The sequence below is a fragment of the Cricetulus griseus genome (genome assembly GCF_003668045.3).
Source record: "Cricetulus griseus strain 17A/GY chromosome 1 unlocalized genomic scaffold, alternate assembly CriGri-PICRH-1.0 chr1_0, whole genome shotgun sequence".
In the NCBI taxonomy this organism is placed as follows: domain Eukaryota; kingdom Metazoa; phylum Chordata; class Mammalia; order Rodentia; family Cricetidae; genus Cricetulus; species Cricetulus griseus.
In genome coordinates this window covers 59348175-59368908 of record NW_023276806.1, presented here as the reverse complement: position 1 = coordinate 59368908, position 20734 = coordinate 59348175, and the positions used below count along the sequence as shown (strand labels likewise).

Genomic DNA, 20734 nt, shown 5'->3' with positions numbered 1-20734 from the left:
AAGATTAGGAGAATGCCTCAGGATATTGACAAGGGAGCCATACTGGGCCTTAGTTTCTTCCAGCCTCCCCTGACACTCTTGGTGGTTCTAACCCAAAGCAACCTTCCCCTCTCTCTCCCAGTCTCCATCTGTGATGCTTTGCGCATGCTCGGAGAGTGCTCTACCGCTGAACTACATCCCTAGCCCAATTTTCTTAAATACAATGGGAAAAGATAGCTTCACAAATAATAAGCACTCCGCTGATATATGTCTCAACTCTTGGCTTTAGCAATCTTGCTTTGAGAACTTCAGGGATTTCTTCCCACATTCAAACTATCCCCCCCCCCCAACCCTGCTCCCTGCTCTCCCCCCGTCCCCAAATCCTAATCCTGCTTCTCCTCACCTTCATTTCCTCCCTACTCACCCCTGGCAAACCTGCAAGCGGGGGGGGGGGAAACAGACGCTTTCCCATTAATTGCCTGGGGACCTTTGGCTGCCTTAGCCTGAATATTGGCGGAGTAGGGGTGGATGGATATGAGGTGGGGGTGGAGCGGGACCTTACAAGCAGAGAGCATCTGGCGGCCGGCCAAACTGCCCTCCCTGGGGCCTGGGCCGCGCGCAGCATTGTGGGAATTGTAGTTCTTACAGGTCTAAGTTTCCAGCTCGGACGAAGTCTCGGGACTCACTCTCCCGTGCTCCTGCGCGGCAGGCTTGGATGGGGTAGGTCCTTGGGAGGGCAAGAAATTGCTTGGGAGCTTACTTATAAAATGTAAACCCGAGTCCCGCGTGCCGGTGGGACTTCTGCTGTTGCGGCCTTCCCTCCACCTTCTTTGAAGTGCAAGTTTCAGGTCTTCGGGGCTGCCCTGGCTGAACCTGCAGTGGGAGCAACTGGCGTCGGCTGGGCTTAAACTACCAGGCAGTCTTTCTGCTCCCTTCCTTTCTCTCCACCAGGCTCCCGCCCCTCCGGCCTGAGTGTCACCGGGTGGCCCCGCTGGAGTCACTTATTCTGAGGGCTGAAAGTGCTTGCCCTCCAGTCACTGCGAACTTCGGGGAGGCTGCTGAGCCCAGGAGCCTGCTGAATCCTCAGCTTCCAGAGCCTCCAGCATGCGCGTGTGGGCCCCCGTGGGCGTCCTGGCCTCGTTAGCTTACTGCTTCCACCAGCGGCGGGTGGCTCTGGCCGAGAATCGGTCGTCTGGTAGCCAGCATCAGGTGGACCGCAGCCTACTGGAGCTGAAAATGGTGCAAGTTGTGTTTCGACACGGGGCACGGAGTCCGCTCAAGCCGCTCCCGGTGGAGGAGCAGGTGAGAGGAGGCCAACTTAGGTGCTGGTGGGACCTACCTTCGGGTTCCCCCTGGCGCCCAGGGGCTCGGGCTGGGTTCAGGGCAAAGGAAAATAGCAATAGACTGGCTCTCAGGCAGTGGCCTGGAGCCCCCTTCCCCATCTTCATCCCCATTCCACCAGTGTATAAGCCTTACCTGGCTAGGGCAGCTGCCCCAAACTTTCAGTTTCCAGGTGTATGTAACTTTTAAAAGATGCATAGGAATCGCCCAGAGAATCTCAATGCAGATGTGGAGTTGAGTTGCATATAGCAGTTATGTATTTGGGTGAACTTGAGTTCAAGGGTACAGTGGACCTTGAAAGTGCCTGTTTCAATGGTTGGTAGTTGCAGAGAGACCTTTGTACCAGGGGTCACCCTAAGGCTATCACAGAGCAGAGCAGGCTGGTGCCTAGGTTTTTTTCACCATTTGAAATCTCATGAAGCCTTATTAGTGACAAGGACTGTATCTTGGGGTTCTTTACGTTTTAGCTTTAGAAATCCGGAAGGGATTTGTCTAGCTTTAGAAATTTGGGTTTAGAAATCTTGGAAGCCAATAAAAAATTAAATTGGCCAGTCAGGGTAATTATGATTAAAGTACAAGTAATTAGCTTTTTGTGTAAAAAATGATTGCCTGTCAGGTAAGAAAGAATAGGGCACCAGAAGTTCCCAAGTGTTGAATTTACCGGTGGAGTGTGTATTTGTTCAGTTGGATATACTCTTCATGATCTATCTGCTTCCCTGAAATGCTGTGAGTTTTGTCTTCATATCATGAAACCCAAGATCCAGTCTTTAAAGAGGGTCAGATATGAAAAAGTTAAGCCTCCAGGATACTTCTGCCATAAAGACATTTTAGCAGGCACTTAATTACCAGGTCTCTAGTTAGCCTTTTTTTAAACGCTATACTACTTTCAGTCTGCACTTTTCTTTTTACTTCTTTGATCCCCACCCCCTCCATGTAGGATCTTTAAAATTAGATTTCTAAAGTTTTCTTATTCTTTTGTCCACACATGGCCCATCTTTTTGTAGCCCTATTCTCTATTTCATCTTAATATAGAGTGTTAGATATATTGACGTTTTAGACAAAGTTATCAGTGACAGCAGAGAATAAAGTTTGTCTGTCTAGAGCTGGACCCAGTGTATACAGACAGTGCAAGCACCTGTCCACATCAACCTGCACTGGCGAATTCCAGTACAGAAGTGACTTCATTGACGTGCTTTGACAAGATGTTACCATTCTGTGTTGAGGGAACTGGGAAAAACAATTCCACTCAATTCATTACCGGAAAGGTATTCATTACATTGCTCCGGCTTCACTTTGAATTGCAAAAATAGATTTAAATCCTTTTAGGGATGTGTGTGTGTACCCGTGGGTATGTGATGGGAATCTCACACCTTTATGGTGGAAGATACTGAGACTCCCAGCTTCATTATCTTTTCTTTTCCCCCATGGCTTTACTTGCAGTATGAGAAGAACAATTGCTTTAACTTCCCACTCATACACTGCAAACTGTAGGCTGATACTTTATTTATTTTTGGTTTCTCGAGACAGGGTTTCTCTTTCGCTTTGGAGGCTGTCCTGGAACTAGCTCTTGTAGACCAGGCTGGTCTCACAGAGGATCCGACTGCCTCTGCCTCCCGAGTGCTGGGACTCAAGGCGTGTGCCACCACTGCCCAGCGATACTTTAATTTTTTAAAAAGATTTTAGGGTTGGGGGGTGGGTGCCTGAGAAGCCAGAGGAAGGCATTGGAGCTCCTGGAACTGATGTTGTAGGTGGTTATGAGCCAGGTAATGTGGCTGCCGAGAACAGGCTACAGTCCTCAAAGCAGACACTCTTGGCTGCTGAGTTGTCTCTCCAGCCCTAGGTAGAAGTTTTAAACATGTCTGTGCTTAAAAGCCGGGCGTGAACCAGCTTTCTGGCTGTGAGTAAGTGTAATCAGCCTCTCCTGTGACTTGTTTCTGGATGTCTTCTCTCAAGTTTTCTTTTCAGTATCCATGGTTATTGATATGTCTAGCCTTTTTTATTCTGCTATTTTTGTCAGAGCAGACTATGTGGCAACAATTATAATACTAAAATACCTTTGCTACATTTTTTATTTCTGACTGGCTTATAAACATGTTATCATTTCAGCTTTCTCACAGACCCTTACAAAGTGGCATTGTTTAAGAGGAGTTGTTTTGCTGAATTGTTTTCGTATGGTTTGGATGACAGTTGTTCTGTCCTGCCAAAAGACTGCTTTGGAAATAAAATTATGGAATTAGGTTGAACATATTTCTGACCTTCAGAGTAGCTCCAAATTCACTTTCAAGCAAGAAAAACTCCTGGCTCTGCTTTCAACTGTTCCCTAGCTTCTTCCAGAAAATGGCAAGATGACCCCAAATAGGGTGGTACTTCAACTTTTTTAACATAAAGTTCAGCCTACCTCATTTCCTCGTTTAGTCTTCTCTGTCCTTGACAATATAGATGAGTGGGAAGCATGCTGCCCAAAGCTCAGCTGAGAGAAGTATTTATAAAAGATGTATTCGTTCCTCAGGATTGATGATTCTAAACCCTGGCAGGATATTGACTTCTCCTGGGGTAGCATTCATGCCCAGGGGCCAGAGCAGTGGAGAACTCTGGTTCAGTTCCCAGCCTGCATGGCTGTTCAAAATTGTATGTCCAGTTCCAGGGGTACCACTGTACCACTGTGCTCTGGGCTCTGTGGGCACGAGGCACACATGTGGTGTTCAGATATACATTCAGGCAAAGCACACACACACACACACACACACACACACACACACACACACACACACACTAACCATGCACGTTTGGGTCTTCCTGCAGATCCAGATTTAATTGGTGCAAGGTATGTAGGCATTGCAAGAGCATCTCTTCTGGTGCTTTAGAATTATCTGGGCTCAATAGTGCTGAGAAATGGAGACCTCACACCACAAAAATCCAGATTTGATTGACCCAGAATGAGGCTCGGACATCAGCATCTTAAAAACTCCTTGTGAGTTGGGTGGTGGTGGTACGTACCTTCAATCCTAACACTCAGGAGGCAGAGACAGGGTGATCTCTGAATTCAAAGCCAGCCTGGTCTACTGAGTGAGTTCCAAGACAGCCTCCAAAGCTACAGAGAAACCCTGTCTCAAAAAATCAAAAACAAACAAAAGAAAAAAGAAAAATTCCTTGTGATGCATTGAGTATAACCAAGGTTTAAAACCATTTTTTTTTTCATAAAGTCTTCACCTGAAGGGGTGTCAGTGTATTTTTTGGTACTTTTTTCTTTTACCTGGGCTGTAGCCTATCCACCCTACACCCCAGCCTTCCTGGGGTGTTTATGCTATGTTGAGGGAGCAGGGAGAAACAGAACTTACTGCTGTGACAACTGGACAGATGTCCTTTATATCCGCTGTCCTCTTTATGAGGCCCCGTGGGAAGAATTTGTTAGCTTTAAGAGTGATGTACTTCTCCTGAGCCGTTGTCTTGCTTGTCTTTGAACTCGTCTAGCAGTATTCTAAAAGCAGACAGTTTAGCCAAGACTCTTTAGTCCCCCCCACAATCAACATGCAACTCTTTACCCTGTGCAGCCTCAGTAGCCTGGTGACTGTGGAGGCCAGAGAGCATTAAGTCCCCTGGAACTGGAGTTATAGAAGGTTGTAGGCCTCCATGTAGATGCTGGGAATTGAACCCTTGACTGCTGGAAGATCAATAAGTGCTCTTAACCACTGAGCCATCTCTCCAGCCTCCTAATTTTCTCTTTAAAGATGATATGTGTATATGAAGTAAAACTATCAAGTTAGTCTCTCCCCTGCCCCCATCCTCTGAAACAAGATCTTGTTTTGAAGCCTAGATTGGCCTGGAACTCACTATTGCAACTCAGGTTGCCTTTGGACTCAAAGTTGTCTTGCCTCAGCCTCCTTTCACTGTGCCTGATTTGGGTTTGCCTTTACCACTCAGAAACTGAACAGCAGGAATGAGGATGGGGGGGGGCAGCATCTGTGAATGGGTATGTCATCCATGCGTGAAAATCTGAATCATATGCTTAGGCTCAGCGTGACCTGGACATCAGGAATTGTTGGTGGATTTGCTCAGAGGTTGCCTAGTGAGTCTGAGTGGCCCTGAGGACCCATCTGTCACATTCTGCGCTCTATGGCGGACTTAACCAGAGTGGAGGCTTAGTCTCAGTTCTAAAAGAATTTACATATGGTGAAGGAGAGACATGAAACACCCAGATCCGACTCACAGAAATGTGCTGAGAGCCCCCGGAACACAAAGGAGGCAGCTTACCCTAACCTGACCTCAAGCGATCACAGCTTTCCCGCTCTTCTACTCTGTCTTCGTTTTAGTCAGGTTGTATCTGCACCCTGCCCACAGTAGCCACACAAGCTCAGAACCAAAGCCATGTTCCTCCTTGTTCTTTCTGCTTAACTCTCAGCTCCACCCCAAAATGGAGCTTGTGTCTGCCCACATCCTCTATCCCTGCTGCCTTAGATGGAATCTTGTAGGTCTCGCTGACGTGTTAAAACCAGCTCTTCTATGTCAGTTGTAATTGTGACATGCACCATTGGCATTCAGACCACTCTGTGGAGCCACGTTCCTTTCACACCCACCGTGGGTGTGCTGGGTTTCTGGGGCTCTGGGCACCTACTCCCACTTCAGCTGGAAAAACAGCAATTTTCACTTTTATATACTGTTCTAAGGCTCTCCTCCTCCAAGTTCAGGGGTTTGCTTCTTTGCATCTCTTGCAAGTCTCATTCCTTGCGAAATGACTCGCCGGGCTTTGAGGTATGGCAGCTGTATTTGGCACCTTGGAGGACAGACCAACTTCTGCTGTGTCACTGCTATAATTTATAGTCATGGTTGCTTCCTCTAAGCTGAAAACCCAGGAAAGCTAGATCAGTTTACCTTTGTGCTGTCTTCCCCAGGATCAGGAGATCATCAGAGCTGATAATAGCATCCAGACTAGAAAATCAATCAATGACTCAGTCCCTCTTCTCCAGAAGCTGTCTACAGAGCAGGATAGACTAGTAAAGAAACTTGCCTGGTGCAGTTTGATGAAGACTTTTAAAGAGCCAGTGAAACTGCTGTGTAAGCTCAGGCCATGGCCACAGCTATTTGGTTATATGCTATGAATGAGCGGTTGCTTCAAGGCCTGGGACCATGGGGAATCAGAGGTTTGAGTTTTAGCACATTGAGAGAATTAGTAGGTTGGGAAGAGGACCCTGTGTATGGACTAGACTATTGTTGGCTCTCAACTTGGGGGTCAAATGACCCTTTCACAGGGGTCACCTAAGAACATCAGAAAATACAGATACTTATGTTACGATTCATAACCTGTTATGCCCAATCCACAAGATCTCCAGAGAGACCACCAAGGAGCCGACTCCCCGAATTCAAGAGCACAGGTTTCTTTATTGAATTCAAGCCAAGGCAGGGACATTGTCCTACAGACTGTTGCAGCAGCAGCTGCTGTAGGAGAAGGCCTCGAGCCTTGTAAGTGAGGGGTTTGTAAAGGCAAAGATCACAGAATAGGGTTAGGGGTATGGGTCCAAAGCTGATTGGCTACAGAGTCCAGGAGATGGGGGCTTTCCAGGGGTTTATCTCTTGTACCATTTGTGCCCATAAAAGTTGTTTTTCAACTTTTTGGCTTGGTTGCCCTGGGGTCAGGACCATCTGTCTCCCCTTCCTGCCTGTTGGAGGTGGGGCATTTGTAGTTATGTCTCCTTCCTGCTTGTCAGGGCCCTATGTAGTTCTCTCACCTTCCTGCCTGTCAGCTTTTCCAGGTAGATGGTGTAAGCCATCTGCACAAGTCATGGGGTCAGGTTTTCTCACATAGTGCTGTTTTTAGCCCTTTTTCTCTAGGGTGGCTCTGCTTTGGCCTTCCAAACCATAGCAAAATCACAGTCGTGAAGTAGCAATGAAAATAATTTTCTGTTTAGGGGGTCACCACAACATGAGGAACTGTATTAAAGGGTTCCAGCGTTAGGAGGGTTGAGAACTACTGGACTAGAAGATCGTCACGTCTGACTCCTCAGGAGTAAAAGTTTCATGGGTCGGTTGAGGTGTGAGGCCTGTGATGCTTTGAAAATCTGGCAGGAGCCAGATTATGAGTACTGAAGGAAGACGAGAAAGAAACAAAGGTGTCTGTAGGCAGCACCACTTGTTTCAAAACTGGAGAAGTGAAAAGGAAATAGTCCATAGTAACACTGGCCCTTAAGCAGACAGAGTGCTGGGTGTGGGTGTGGGTGTGGGTGAGGGGCATGGGAGCTACACATTGATTCCTTAGAAATCGTGGGTAGTCACTGAGATCGTGTTTAATTAATTCCTTCACTTATTCCCTCAATCATTCACTCACTTATGTCAAGGAGTCTGGCTGCTTCTCCCTTTTAGGGCTTACTGTGACAGCAGTGCTATAACTGTGAGTCTTTGTATGTCACAAATAGGACTGGAGCTAAGGACACCAGGAATAATAAATCATGGTCATTTCTTCCTTCAGTGGGGGGGTAGAGTGTAGTTGGAGGTTTCTTATCCCGCCCTCCAGTTCCCAAATAACTACTCTCAGGCATAATGTCGATTATAATTGTTGGCCAATGGCTCAGGCATATTACTGACTAGCTCTCACAATTAAATTAACCCATCTTTACTAATCTGTGTATCACCACGCGGTCATGGCTTACCTAGAATGTTCTGGCATCTTACCTCTTTGGCAGCTACATGCATCTCCCTGACTCCACCTTCTTTCTCTCTCTATCTCTGTTTGCATTTCCCACCTAGCTATATCCTGCCCTGTCATAGGCCAAAACAGCTTTACTCATCAACCAATAAAAACAACACATGTGCAGCATACAGAAGGACAACCCACATCAGTAGAGTTCAGGTTTGTTTCCTTCCTTCCCAAAGGGAGGTTGCAGGCCTAGTGTCAAGTGATTCCAGTCATGTATTCCAGAGGCCACGGGGTGTTAGGGCTGAGTTTCAAGAACGTTTACTTAACTATATGTCATTTTTTATGGCCACAACAGGTGGAGTGGAACCCCGAGCTTTTAGAAATCCCACCTCAAACTCAGTTTGAGTACACCGTCACCAATCTAGCTGGTGGCCCGAAACCTCATTCTCCTTATGACTCCGAATACCACAAGGTCACTTTGAAGGTAAGTGATATTGCTCTACTCTGTGAAGCCCACTGCAGAGCTGCGGAGATTTTCTCTGGGCTGAGTTAAACTGCCAGGTGTCCAATTGTCTCTCTCCCCCCTCTCTCTCTCTGCCCCGCTTTAGGGTGGTATGTTTGCTGGGCAGCTGACCAAGGTGGGCATGCAGCAGATGTTTGCCCTGGGCGAGAGACTGAGGAAGAATTATATGGAAGATATCCCCTTCCTTTCACCTGTCTTCAACCCACAAGAGGTCCTGTGAGTCATAGACAGGGAGATACCCGTTTCAGGTCTTGAGCATACATAACCTGTCCTGACTCCTAGCCAAGGTGGTTTGGGGGACAAATTGCCACTGTGCAGTTACCCTTGTGTCCTAAGCTTCTGTGAACAGGTAGTCACTGAAGGTCACAGCCATCGGCCTTCAGGTTCGGGGGGGGGGCAGCCAGTCTGTAGAGAGGAAAGGCTTCCTTCCCATGGTATCCCGTATGTGGTTTTGAGAGGTTTACGCCTGCTCCGTTCCCAGCTGTTCTGCGTTCCCGTGTGAGCATCTCTGCCTCTGCATGTTCATTTCCCCCCCAGTGTTCGCTCCACCAACATTTTTCGGAATCTGGAATCTACTCGGTGTTTGCTGGCTGGGCTTTTCCAACATCAGAAAGGTTTGTGTTTGGGTCTGAAAGTCACCCCTGTGCCAGAGGAACTCTTTCTTCTCACTTCCAATGCCCTTTCTCTTCCTATGTGTCTCTTCTTGATCCCTCCTGCATCCATGCCTTGGTTGTCCTTGCCAACCTGACCTCCACAGTGAGCGGGAATCGGGTGTACCTCCAACTCCTGACTCCTCAGGCTTCCACACACGCTGTATAACTGTGCCCAGTCTTGTGAGTAGTAGTGAGGCACTACTAAAAAAACGAGGCAAGGGGCACACTTTGCTGGGACTAAAGACTTGCTATCATCACTCTGATCTCAATGATAATCCTGGGCCCGATCCAGAGTGTATCAGCCGTGTTCTGCTAAGCCTTTCTAAGTTGAGAAATTTGTTGAGTTTGAGTCTTAACATATTTAATCAGTGAATGATTGCAGTCAACAATTTCAAAACTTTTCACCTATGAGGGCTGTATTTCTTCCTTCCTGGATTCCTTGTGAGACCTATGTTAGCCACTGTCACATTGCTGTGACCAAACAGCTGACAGAAACAACTCAAGGAAAGATGAGTTCATCCTGGCTCGCACTTTCAGAGTGATGGGAGGCTGCCTTGGACAGGAGGATGTGCTTGCAGTAGTGAGGTAGCAGGAACACCCTGCAGAGGCTCCTCTGTGTCTCTGCCGGTGGCTGAGTGCAGTGGTGAGCGTTCACATTGTGACAGGCCAGGCAGAGGCAGGATATGTCCTGCAGAGACCTGCTGCCACTAATCTAAGCGACAGCCAGGCCCCACTTTGTTAGTGCTCCACATGTCCCCACACTTGACTTTCCCTCTAGGACCACAGTTACAGATGCAAACCCTACCGCTGGCCATGGCTATGGTTTTGTTGTTTGTATTTGATTCAAATCCACACGAAATCACTCTTCTGAATTTCAGATAATCATGGCCTAACTGGTATGACCTAACAGGTATTAAAACATGAAATGCTGCTGCGTAGCAAAAATGGTTCGTTTTATTTTGCTTCTAGAAGTATCTTAAGTGGAAATAAAGTTTCCATCAAACTTTGAAGGATAGTAGGACCATCAGACCCTCAACTAGTTTGGGGCTGCTATTAACCCTGAACGAAGCTGGGCACCTCACACTGTCTAGCAAAGCCAAGCAAACAGGGCAGGCTGCCCCTTTGTGGGAACCCTCAAGCTTGGCCTTCTGAAAGTTCCTTGCTCATCTCCAGAAAGTCTAATGTCCCCTTCCCAGTGTGACTGGGATGCTTCTGAGTCAACTGTGGTCCTTCCTTCTCGGCAGGATGCAGACTGAGGATGCCCCAGATTCTAGCACCAGGTGGGGGGGGGGATGGGACGATAGCTGCCTCATGCCTTGGGTGGTGGCTCCCTGAATTATTGGAAGCCCAATGGGACTTCCCACAGAGATAATCTGTGCCTTTCTTAGTACCAAGAACTGCAGAAGCTGCTGCCACTCATGGATACTGCAACTGCAGACTGGCTTTAGGAGTGAAACCCTGCAGAGTGCCAGAGTTGGCTAGGTATAAGCTGGAAGGCAGCAGGCTGTGTAGGACGCTGGAGATTGTCCATCTGCCCACTTTTCGGTCATTCGTTAAATGTAGATTGTCTACTCAGGTGTGCCTTATTTATCATTAGCTGTTTTCTAACATCTTGCCATCAGGAAAAGACTGCAGATGGACATGGGTTTGTAGTGTTATGTTAGAGGTTCATATCATGGTTATTATACTAACACATCAAGCATTGTTCTAAGAACTTTGCATATATTGTGGAGCAGACACTATCAGCTCCTTTTATAGATAAGAGAACTAATGCAAACAGAGGCTGGGTAGCTTGCCCAGGAGTCCAGATCTGGAGATGGTTTTGGTGGGATTCAAGTTCTGGATGTCTAGCTTCAAAGTCCGTATTTGTCACCTTTGTCAGCTGCTTCTCTGAGGATGTGCACATCTAGGACATCTAGGTTTTGTCTGGTCTTTGTTTTTAAATTTACTTATGGGTGTTTCTGTGTTTCTTGTATGTATGCCGTGATACGTGCGTGGTGACCAGAGGATAACTTGTAGAATTCCTTTCTCCTCCACAGTGTGGGTTCCAAGAACTGAACTAGAGTTGTCAGGCTTGGTGGCAAATGCATTTACTCACTGAGCCTTCTCATTGATGCTGTGTGTGTGTGTGTGTGTGTGTGTGTGTGTGTGAGAGAGAGAGAGAGAGAGAGAGAGAGAGAGAGAGAGAGAGAGAGAGAGAGAACAGACAGACAGACAGACACTCATGTTGTAGTCCAGATTGACCTCAAACTTAGTATGTAGTGGAGGCTGCTCCTCTTTCTGCCTTTACTCTCCAAGTACTGGGGTGACAATTTTGCACCACCATGCCCAACCTTAATCTGTTTCTTTCTGAACATATCTTCCAGGACCCCAGAATTCTTCAGAGGGGTCCCAAGAACTACAAGAAATAAGGATGATAGGGCATGTGCATGGCCTTTGCTTTGGGACCTCACTTGTGGACACTGACATGTTTCTTTATTATGTTATATAGTAATGAGTGGGTGGGGGTGGGTGACGGGGTATTCTGTTGCTTTGAAAATCAGAGTCCCTCCACTTTGATCCACTGTGGATTCTGAGCTGAGTGGATAGTAGCCTTGTGATAAGTCACTGTGTTGATCTGTGGAAGAGAATTTTGGGAAACAAGAAAATAACCCAATTCTGATGAAGCAGAGCCAGCCATTAGAACGCCCACATGCCGATCCTGGTTGTGCTCTGAGCAGGGAATCTTTGGAATGAGTCAGAGAAGCACGTGTGTGATCCAGGTCTGTGCATGTTCTAGTCTGTGGCCCGTGGGGAGGGTGTGTGCTAGACAGAGCAAAGCTGCTGCTTGAAAGAGAACTCTGGGCAGAACCAGGGCAGGATAACCTTGGGATCTGCCCCTTAGGTCATCTCTAGACAAAGGGACGCAGAAGGCAGAAGTGGGGGAATCTTAAAAGAGTGAACTACGGTCCCTACCACCTGTGTTTCCTTCCTCCTTCCAGGATCTGTCACCATCCAAACTGATGAGGCAATCTCTGAAATCCTGTACCCCAACTATCACAACTGCTGGGTCCTGAGAGAGAAGACCAGGTAACAGGCTTTTCTAGTTCTTGTTGGCATCTGCCAGTGCTCAGGCATTTCTGGGGTACACTAAGACTATACTCCAGAGCAGAAAGAATGAGGTTTCCACACAGATCTGAGTTATGGATTGGTTTTGGTAAAATAGGTAGAAACATCAGAAAAGCAGGATTTGGAAAATTTAGCCTTTTATTCTAACCCTAAATCTTGCTCACTTACATTTACAAGTCACTTAACTTCTTAGAGCCTTAATTTGCTCATCTGTAAAATGGGAATAATATTGCTAACCACACGGGGCTGGTGTAAGGATTACACAGGATTGTAAACGCTGAACAAAATACATTTTGTAAATTACTGATCACTGTAAGTAGTAAGAGCTTGTGGTTTTGGCAGAGGCCGGAAGAAGACGGCCATTTTGCAGCCAGGGATTGCTGAGGATTTGGAAAAGGTGAAGGCTAGTGTGGGCATCGACAGTAATGATAAAGTGGACTTCTTCGTTCTCCTGGACAACGTGGCTGCTGAGCAGGTGCAGTAACTGTTTCCCCCTGGGTCCTGGGAGCCACGGGAATGGGTGGCTCCTGACTTAGAGCTGACTGAAGGCCTCTGTCTGAGGCTGCTCCAGTACAATTTGCAAATGAGATGGATGGATGTGGAGAATGAAGGGCCCAGAGCAACCGAGAAGGGATAGGACCAATGAGATGACTCCACCTGGGACCCAGACAGTCAGTTCTAGATCAATTTCTGAAAGTATTTCCCACCTGACCTGACCTGTGTGTGTTTGGAAGAGTGGGGATCACGGGGGTTATGGCTATGAGTTGAGAGTATGTTAAGGAACATGCATACCCTTTTTCTGTGTGTATATACTCACCTGTGTGGGGAAGCCAGAGGACAACTCAGATGTCCTTCTGCCGGAGACATCCACCTTGGTTTTTGAGACAGTCTCTAACTGATCTGGAGCTTGCCACATAGGCTAGGCTGGCTGCTGTCTCTGTACCCCCAGGACTGGAGCTGTAAGCTTGTGCCACCACCGCTGGCTCAGGGGATCAAACCCAGGTCCTCAAGCTTGATGGCGACCACCTTACTACGTGATCTATCTTCCCAACCTGAGTTTTGCTTTCTTTGAAACATTATCTAACCATGCAGTATCTAAGAATTGCCTCCAGCTCTTTCTGAGTGCTAGGGTCACAGGTGTGTGCCACCGCCATGCTTCGCTTGTAAATTTTGCGTTTAGCATTTCTTAGGGTCCAAAATCTTTAGGATCCCTCTTTATCATGTCACCTTTTAGAGAACCTATATGAGTATCAGAATATTTTAAAAATCAGAGCTGGATGTGGTCCACATTCCTGTAATCCCAGCATTTAAGATGCTAAGGTAGGAGGATCAAAAGTTGGAAGCAGCCAAGTTAATTCCAGCGCTTGGGAGGCAGAGGCAGGTGGATCTCTGTGAGTTCAAGGACAGGCTCCAAAACTACAGAGAAACCCCATCTTGAAAAATAAAAAAAAGTTGGAGGCTAGCCTGGCCTATATAGTGAGATCCTGCCTAAAAAAAAAAAAGTATGTGTGTGTGGTATATTAATATATTTATATTTATATTTAAATATTGGGCTGGTGACATGACTCAGTGGGTAAAGATGCTCACCTCCAAGTCAGACAACCTGCATTTGATTCCCAGAAACCACAGACCTGATGCTCATAAGCTGTCCTCATCACATGCTCAATGTGTCTGTCAATGCATCCCTCCACCCCTGACACACACACACACACACACACAATTAATAACAGTGAATCAATAATGTAAAACTTTGAGATGCCTGTAAAATAATTCTGGTTAATCTGTTAGTCTGTTTTCCTCAAATTGATTTAGCCATAGAATCTTTTTATGTACTAAAAATATATTGCACATATTACATTTTATGAATGCATATAACATTTTATGTAATATGTACATATTATTAAAATGCATTGAAATATATAATACATTTCGTGCAATAATAGCATCACACACTGGGAACCCTTCTGTGGATTGGAAGGCTGGATGCCTAAAGGCAGTGCAGGGTCTTTTTCCTTCTCTTACAACAATGACAATGCCCCCAAGGCATTCCTGTGCCTTATGCTTATGTGCAGTAAATTTAAGTTTATAAGGCAAGGGTTCATGAAACGTATTTATATGGCATACAGTTTCTAAAATCATTTTAGGGAAAATAAAAATCTAATGAAATTTTTGAATCCCTTGGTTTATATTTAATTTTTAGAAGTTAAAAATTGTTAGTTTTTAAAAACTGGAGTACACAGGAGCCATCATGGGGCGTGAAGCAGTCTTTACAATCCTGTGCCTATATGGGGCTGGAGAGATGGCTCAGTAGTTAAAAGAACTGACTGCTTTTCCAGAAGACCTGGATTCAGTTCCCAATGACAGCTCACAACTGTCTGTAACTCCAGTTCCAGGGCATCTGCATCCTCACACAGACATGCATGTAGGCAAAACACCAGTGCACATAAAATAAATAAATCTTTAAAAAAAAAAAACAAACACAATTCTATGCCTGTAGATCTTGATAAATGCAAAGTTTTAGAGGGCCCTGGGGTCATAGGTTCCCCAGGAAGAAATGTAGAGGCTGACAGGTGCCCTTAGTAGGCAAGAAGTGTTTTCCTGTAACATTGCTGGTGACCATTACAGGTGCACAGCCTCCTAAGATGCCCAGCACTGAAGAGGTTTGCCAAGGTGATTGAGCAGAGAGCTGTGGAAACAGCCTTGTATGTGCTGCATCAGGAAGACAGGTGAGAGGTGACAGGTGACAAGTCATTCTTGGTCAGTGGCGGGGATGGGGGAGGTGTTGAGGGTGCCATCAGGCTGCCTCACACCGGAGGTGAGAACCCTCTCTGCTAGCCTACCCTCAGGCCTCTGCTCTTACTTCTGAGCTGGGGCTGGTGACCTGGTCCTCCATTGAGTTTCTTCCTTTTGCTTCACTTCTCAAAAGCTTGAGTAGAGTGAGTGGAAAGAGGAGGAGTCATTATGCTACACTCTGTTGACCATAGCTCACTTAAATAATCCCCTGTTCTCTCCCGTTGGGAGGTATTGCTTATTCTTTGCTGCTTTTCTAGGTAAAGGAACTGGACAGAATCCACAAAGCCCTGCTTTGATCTGAGCACTGCCGCAATGGAGGACTGGGCTGAGAGGCTGGCTACTTTTCCTCGGTTCATTTGGCTAGGCCTCGCTCCCAGATCCTCTGGCCCATTTGCTGGGTCTGGTTGGGACTTGGCATTCTGCACTGGAATGCCCACTGCTTGCTTTATTTATTTATTTATTTATTTATTTATTTATTTTTCTAGTTAAGAACATTCAGTTTGCACTAAGAATAGGTGACTTGGAAGCAGTTAAGACAAAGGGAGGGGATAGTCTGAGGCTGTGCTGGGGGCGGGGAAGTTAATGTTTCAAGAATCCGCAGGGTCTGTTGCATGAGAAAGGAGCCCCTCGTCACCTTGGCTTGGAGTCAGCCTGCCCATCTGTGTAGGAGTCTCGGGCATCCAGAAGTTCTCCAGCCAAGCTACTCAGCTGCCACTCCCTGGGATGCAGCAGCTTCCAAGTTTTGTTCATGAAGTGGCCCCGTCAGACCTAACCTGTCACGCACTGCCCCCCTTCTGCCAGTCCACACATAAACATACTCGGGGACTACCTCAGGCTCCATGGGTCGAGCATGGTCTGTTATAGCTTTGTCTTTGTGCGTCATGAAGCAGCTATGGGTACTGTGCACACAAATGGGCACGGGTATGGTCTAGTAAAACAGAGCAGACAGGAGGCTCTGTATTTTGGCCTTTGTATTTTGGCCACATCATGGCATGCTTTCTTCTGACCTGTCCTTCTTTTCGTTTTTTTTTTATCAGTTTCATAAAACTGATGTTTTCTTCAAGGACAAATGGTAACAACATCACAATACAGTCTGGATTGTCTGGCTGTGTACCTGCCACATGCAGTGCTGGTTGCCTCCCCTTTATCCATTCCTTACCATGCCTTCCGTTACAAAGGTAGCAGTTTCTAAAACAGATCTACTCCGATCATGCCTGCCTCCTCCTCTTGTGTGATTGAGTACTGAAGCTCCTAAGAGTGGTAGGTTTTGTTTTAGTTTTTGGAGCATCCTCCCCTCCCCCCAATACAAAGTATTGTTAGACCCCCGGAAAACTCAGGTATCCGGGGTCCCAGGCCACGTTCTCGGTCACCCCAATCACCAGGCGGATTCGAGAGCTTGTTGCAAACTGCATGAGGCTTTATTGTAATTTAACGAGCTAACCCCATGTTAGCTCGGGTCTTTCACCCAACTGCCATGGCGGATGGCTAGCAAAGACAGTTCCTAGGGCCTCCCAAGAGATCTTATAGGACAGCGTAAGGGGAGTGTCTAGGGGTATGCACAGGCTCAGGATTGGTGTGCCTCCAGCCTTGGAGGGCTTGCCCTGTGTTGATTGATCAACTGGTTGTTATGGCCCATAGGCCCTCCCAGGGTGGTTGCTATGCTTTGTGCGTCATTGCTGTGCACTTGTCCGTAAAGCACACCCAGGGTCGTAAAGCATAGCGCCACCAGCTAACTTCTGATTGGCTCCTTGTCACAGGCAGGCATCTGACTTTCTAGTGACTAAGACAAGGTCATAGAGCACGTGTTCGGCCATTATGGCTGCCAAAAGGGAAGCTGGTCCCTTCAGTATGAGGCACAATCACAGATAAGTCTTTTGTCACTTGCCAGTCTTTCTTTGCTTTCAGTACTGAGAGGATATACGTTGCATTACAGTCACGAATGAAAGTGGCAGGGGCATAGCTCTGAGCTCACAAAGTTACAGAAGTCTCTCCTTTACTATGATTCAGCTCCAGAAGGTAGAGCCGCGTGCAGAGGCAGTTAGCAGGTGCTTTTCCAAGGGCCTTTGGGGATTTCTGAGTCTCGTTATACTTCCTTTTTTTTTTTTTTTTTTTTTTTTTACGTTTAATTATTGTGTGTGAGCACAGGCACAGGTAAAATGTTCACACATGTGAAAGTCAGAGGACGCCTCTTGGGATCAAGCTGCGCTGCCCCCTTCCACTGCGCAGGTTCCCCATTTCTAACAGGCTCAGAAGTAAGTGCCTTACCCTCTGAGCCGTGTCCCAGCGCAGGGCCTCGTCCTTTAAAACTTTGTCTCAGCAGCATTTGTGGCCGGTGTGCATCCTGATGTTTTCATTGTTGGAAGTCTTTTTTCCACAGAGAACCCTCCAGGTTATGTGAAGCTCTTTCCCGCCCTCGCTGTGCCCCTGCCTTCCTTAGCTTTTCCTCTGCTTCATCTGACTGTGCTCCTGAGGTCTTGGGAGGCAGAGTTGACACCTCTTCTGGGTGCTGAGTGCCTGCTGGGTGCTTGAATGTTACTCGCATCTCACAGGGAAAGTATCCAGATGGCAGTGGGCCCGTTCCTATATATGCTGAAGGGAAACCTGCTCAAAGCTGTGGACCCCAGGACCCCACCCAGCAAGACCAGGTACCCAGCACAGTGAATGCTTATGCCATGGAGAGCCATGGGGGCCTCTGGCTGCCGGGAGGGACTCCAGGGGTATGGGTCAAGAACCAGGCTGTCAGTAGCTGCAAGTAAATGCTTTCCAGGCCATGTATCCCCAAGCAATTCACAACGTTTGGCTTTTCTTTCTGCGGTAGCTTTCCTAGCAGATTTTTTTTTCATGTCTCAAAGTTATTTTTCCCTTTCTTTTTTAAAAACTAGTATCACACTGGTTAGCTAGATACATTAATGTCACACTGATTGTCTGGATACATTAATATACTGGTTTGATATTTTAATAGTTCAAAACAGTGATGACTTAGTTCAAATTTTTTATTCAGTATACAGAGGGTGTGATCACTGTACATTTTAAAAATATTGGAAATGGCTCATGGGCTTCCATCCCCACTTTTGTAGAGCGTAGGACCCCAGATTTAGAATGCCATGTGTCCTGGGCACTTGCTCAACAAATTGTGTTCTGCCAACAGTGTTGTAACCTAGAGACTTGTTTAAGTCCCTGGCCCCCTCTGTCCTCCTGAGGGAGAACCTGCATTGTGACTAGATGTTTCTTAGCTAAAGTACTGCTAGGGTGTGAAGAGAGAGGCAAGGTTGAGATAACAGGGCTAAAAGACTGAGTGAGCGTGAGAGGTGCAGGGAGCCCAGTTCCCAGGGGTGAAACAGGCCTGGAACATGGAGCAGGATTTCTAACAGTGCCATGTCCCTCCCTGTCCCTGCCACACCCGCAGGGGCACTGCATTTATCATGCTTCAGCTGCCTCGCCACTCTCCATCTTGTATCTGAGGAAGGACCTAGAGCCAGTCTCCCGAAGAGAAAGATGTTGGCATCAGGCAGATACCATAAAAATGGCTTATTGCACTACTGACTAAAACTGCTTGGGAAATGTGTTGACATCGAGCTCAGTATTCTTTTGAAATTAATTAAAATTTCCAAACCTGCAAGGGGCGGGGGTTGCCCTACTACACACATGTAGCCAAGGGTAGGAAGAAAGGGGGGGCAGGACCCAAAGGAAGACTAGGACCTGAGCCACATGTGTTGTTTTTGCCGGGGGTGGGGTGAGTGGGTAGCTGGGGAGAAGGAAGCAAGGAGAGTTGCTCCAGGGGTCCTTCTCCACGAGACGTGAGTAGGAGTCGGGTACTCACCATCTGCTTCAGAGCAGTTTTAAACCAGCTCAGCTGGCTGCTAGTGGCCTCTTGTTTCTGAGGCAGCTGCTGGTTTTCACTCAGAGGAGACAGGTGACATCCTGGCCTCTGATCTCAAAGCAAGCAGTTGTGGAGAACTCTTTCCTTCTTCTTCTTTTTTTTTTTTTTTTATTTATTATGTATACAACATTCTGCTTCCATGTATATCTGCACACCAGAAGAGGGCACCAGATCTCATAAGGGATGGTTATGAGCCACCATGTGGTTGCTGGGAATTGAACTCAGGACCTCTGGAAGAACAGTCAGTGCTCTTAACTTAACTCTGAGCCAACTCTCCAGCCCCAGAACTGTTTCCTTCTTGCAGAAAGCTGTACCTGTATGCAACACATGATGTAACCCTCATGCCTATCCTGATGGCCTTGGGGATTTTTGACCACAAATGGCCTCCATTTGCTGTTGACCTGACCATGGAACTCTACCAGCATCAAGAATCTAAGGAGTGGTTTGTGCAACTCTATTACCATGGGGAGGTAAGTAAGATCTACGAGTTGGGGATGGATGGCGGCTAAGCACCCAACCCTCTCCCACACAGTTTAGTGTCTGGTGTCTCTTGTCAGGCCCAGTGGAGTCCCAAGTGGTAGCCTCAGCCATCTGAATCCCACAGAGCTTAGGGCAGTAGTTGACCTGTGGTAACAAGGTATAGCATGGCCACATCTCAGGACTGTTAGAGATTTTCCTTCCAGGAACAGGGCTACTCTCCAGCCTTCCTGAGGCTGTCTGTCAGGCACACTGTGATGCCAGGCCCATTTTAGGAATCCACTGAGGTGTCTATTGCCAGCATCTTAGAGTCTTGGCTAACCCATCACTGTTGATATACAGGAGAGAAACTGAATACTGTCTGGGGATGGGACTGTTAATTCTTTCAGCTCAGGGCTAGGACTCAGTAGACTTTCCCAGCCTACTCAGCCATCAGCATATAGTGCTGGAAACTGTTGGGGTAATGGTGCCTTCCTGGCCGTTACATGTGTGCTCATACATACTGCTTGGATGAGGCTGCTGGGCTCAGTTGAAGACAGTGCAGACCTGCTGAGTTGTGTTTCTTCCACAGGAGCAAGTGCCAAGAGGCTGCCCCGACAAGCTCTGTCCACTAGACAAGTTCTTGAACACCATGTCACTTTATGCTGTGAGCCCAGAAAAATACCACACACTCTGCTCCCAAGCACGAACAATAGAACTTGGAGAGTGACTCGTTTACACAGACAAGTTGATCTTTAAATAAAGTGCCTTTATGTAAAGACTATCATGTTGATGATCAAAGGGGGTTTCTCTACTTTATGACATGATCTATTTATGTATATGAATGTAAGTCTAGTGCCACTTGCATGCCTGGTGCCCCATGGAAACCAGAAGGTGTTGGACCTCCTGGAACTAGAGTTAGAGATGGTTGTGAGCTGTCATGTGGGTGCTGGGAACCAAACCCTGGTCTTCTGGAAGAATAGCCAGTGTTCTTAACTGCTGAGCCATCTCTCCACCCTCAAGACATGATTCATTGGTGTGAGCCTGGGGAATTGTGTTTTTTTTGAACTTCAAGCTCTTTTCTTCTGTGAACTTTACTCACGCTCTATTCATGGTTCTCAGAAAGGTGGCAAGTTCTGCCTTCAAGTCGTTGCGATTCAGTGGGAGAGAAATGTAAGCAAATCAGTGACTTATAGTACAGTGTTTCTTAAGCTATGACAATGTATTATGTGGTGAGGGGAAACTGCCCGCCAGCCTACCCAAGCAACAATCGTCCTGCCTGTGGTGCCAAGTCCAGCCAGCATGCTCATGTGTAGCAGGCACTTCCTCCCTGAGCCAAGCCAACGAGCCTGCCTCAAAGCCCAGAGACACTA

The 20734-nt window shown here is 47.0% G+C and overlaps 1 protein-coding gene across 2 annotated transcripts; it reads left to right on the top strand.

Annotated features, from left to right (window-relative positions):
* The first annotated feature begins 696 nt into the window (after positions 1-696).
* Acp6 (acid phosphatase 6, lysophosphatidic) lies at positions 697-20145 on the top strand. 2 transcript variants are annotated; one of them, XM_035451257.1, is made up of 11 exons: positions 697-827; positions 931-1281; positions 8304-8432; positions 8557-8687; positions 9009-9085; positions 12106-12193; positions 12575-12707; positions 14858-14958; positions 17575-17670; positions 19210-19375; positions 19954-20145. In XM_035451257.1, the coding sequence occupies exons 2-11, from the start codon at positions 1084-1086 to the stop codon at positions 20089-20091; spliced, it is 1257 nt and encodes a 418-aa protein (XP_035307148.1). In that variant the 5' UTR covers positions 697-827; positions 931-1083; the 3' UTR covers positions 20092-20145. The 2 variants fall into 2 exon arrangements, with proteins under 2 accessions (XP_035307148.1, XP_027249536.1); XM_027393735.1 differs by lacking the exon at positions 17575-17670 and having other exon boundaries at positions 706-1281.
* The last annotated feature ends 589 nt before the right edge of the window (positions 20146-20734 follow it).

Excerpts from the sequence above, each read along its gene's own strand:
- Acp6 (XM_035451257.1), top strand. The coding sequence starts at position 1,084 with ATGCGCGTGTGGGCCCCCGTGGGCGTCCTGGCCTCGTTAGCTTACTGC. Across the intron at positions 8,688-9,008 it reads TTCAACCCACAAGAGGTCCT|TGTTCGCTCCACCAACATTT; the intron begins GTGAGTCATAGA and ends TTTCCCCCCCAG. Across the intron at positions 17,671-19,209 it reads ACCCCACCCAGCAAGACCAG|AAAGCTGTACCTGTATGCAA; the intron begins GTACCCAGCACA and ends TCCTTCTTGCAG.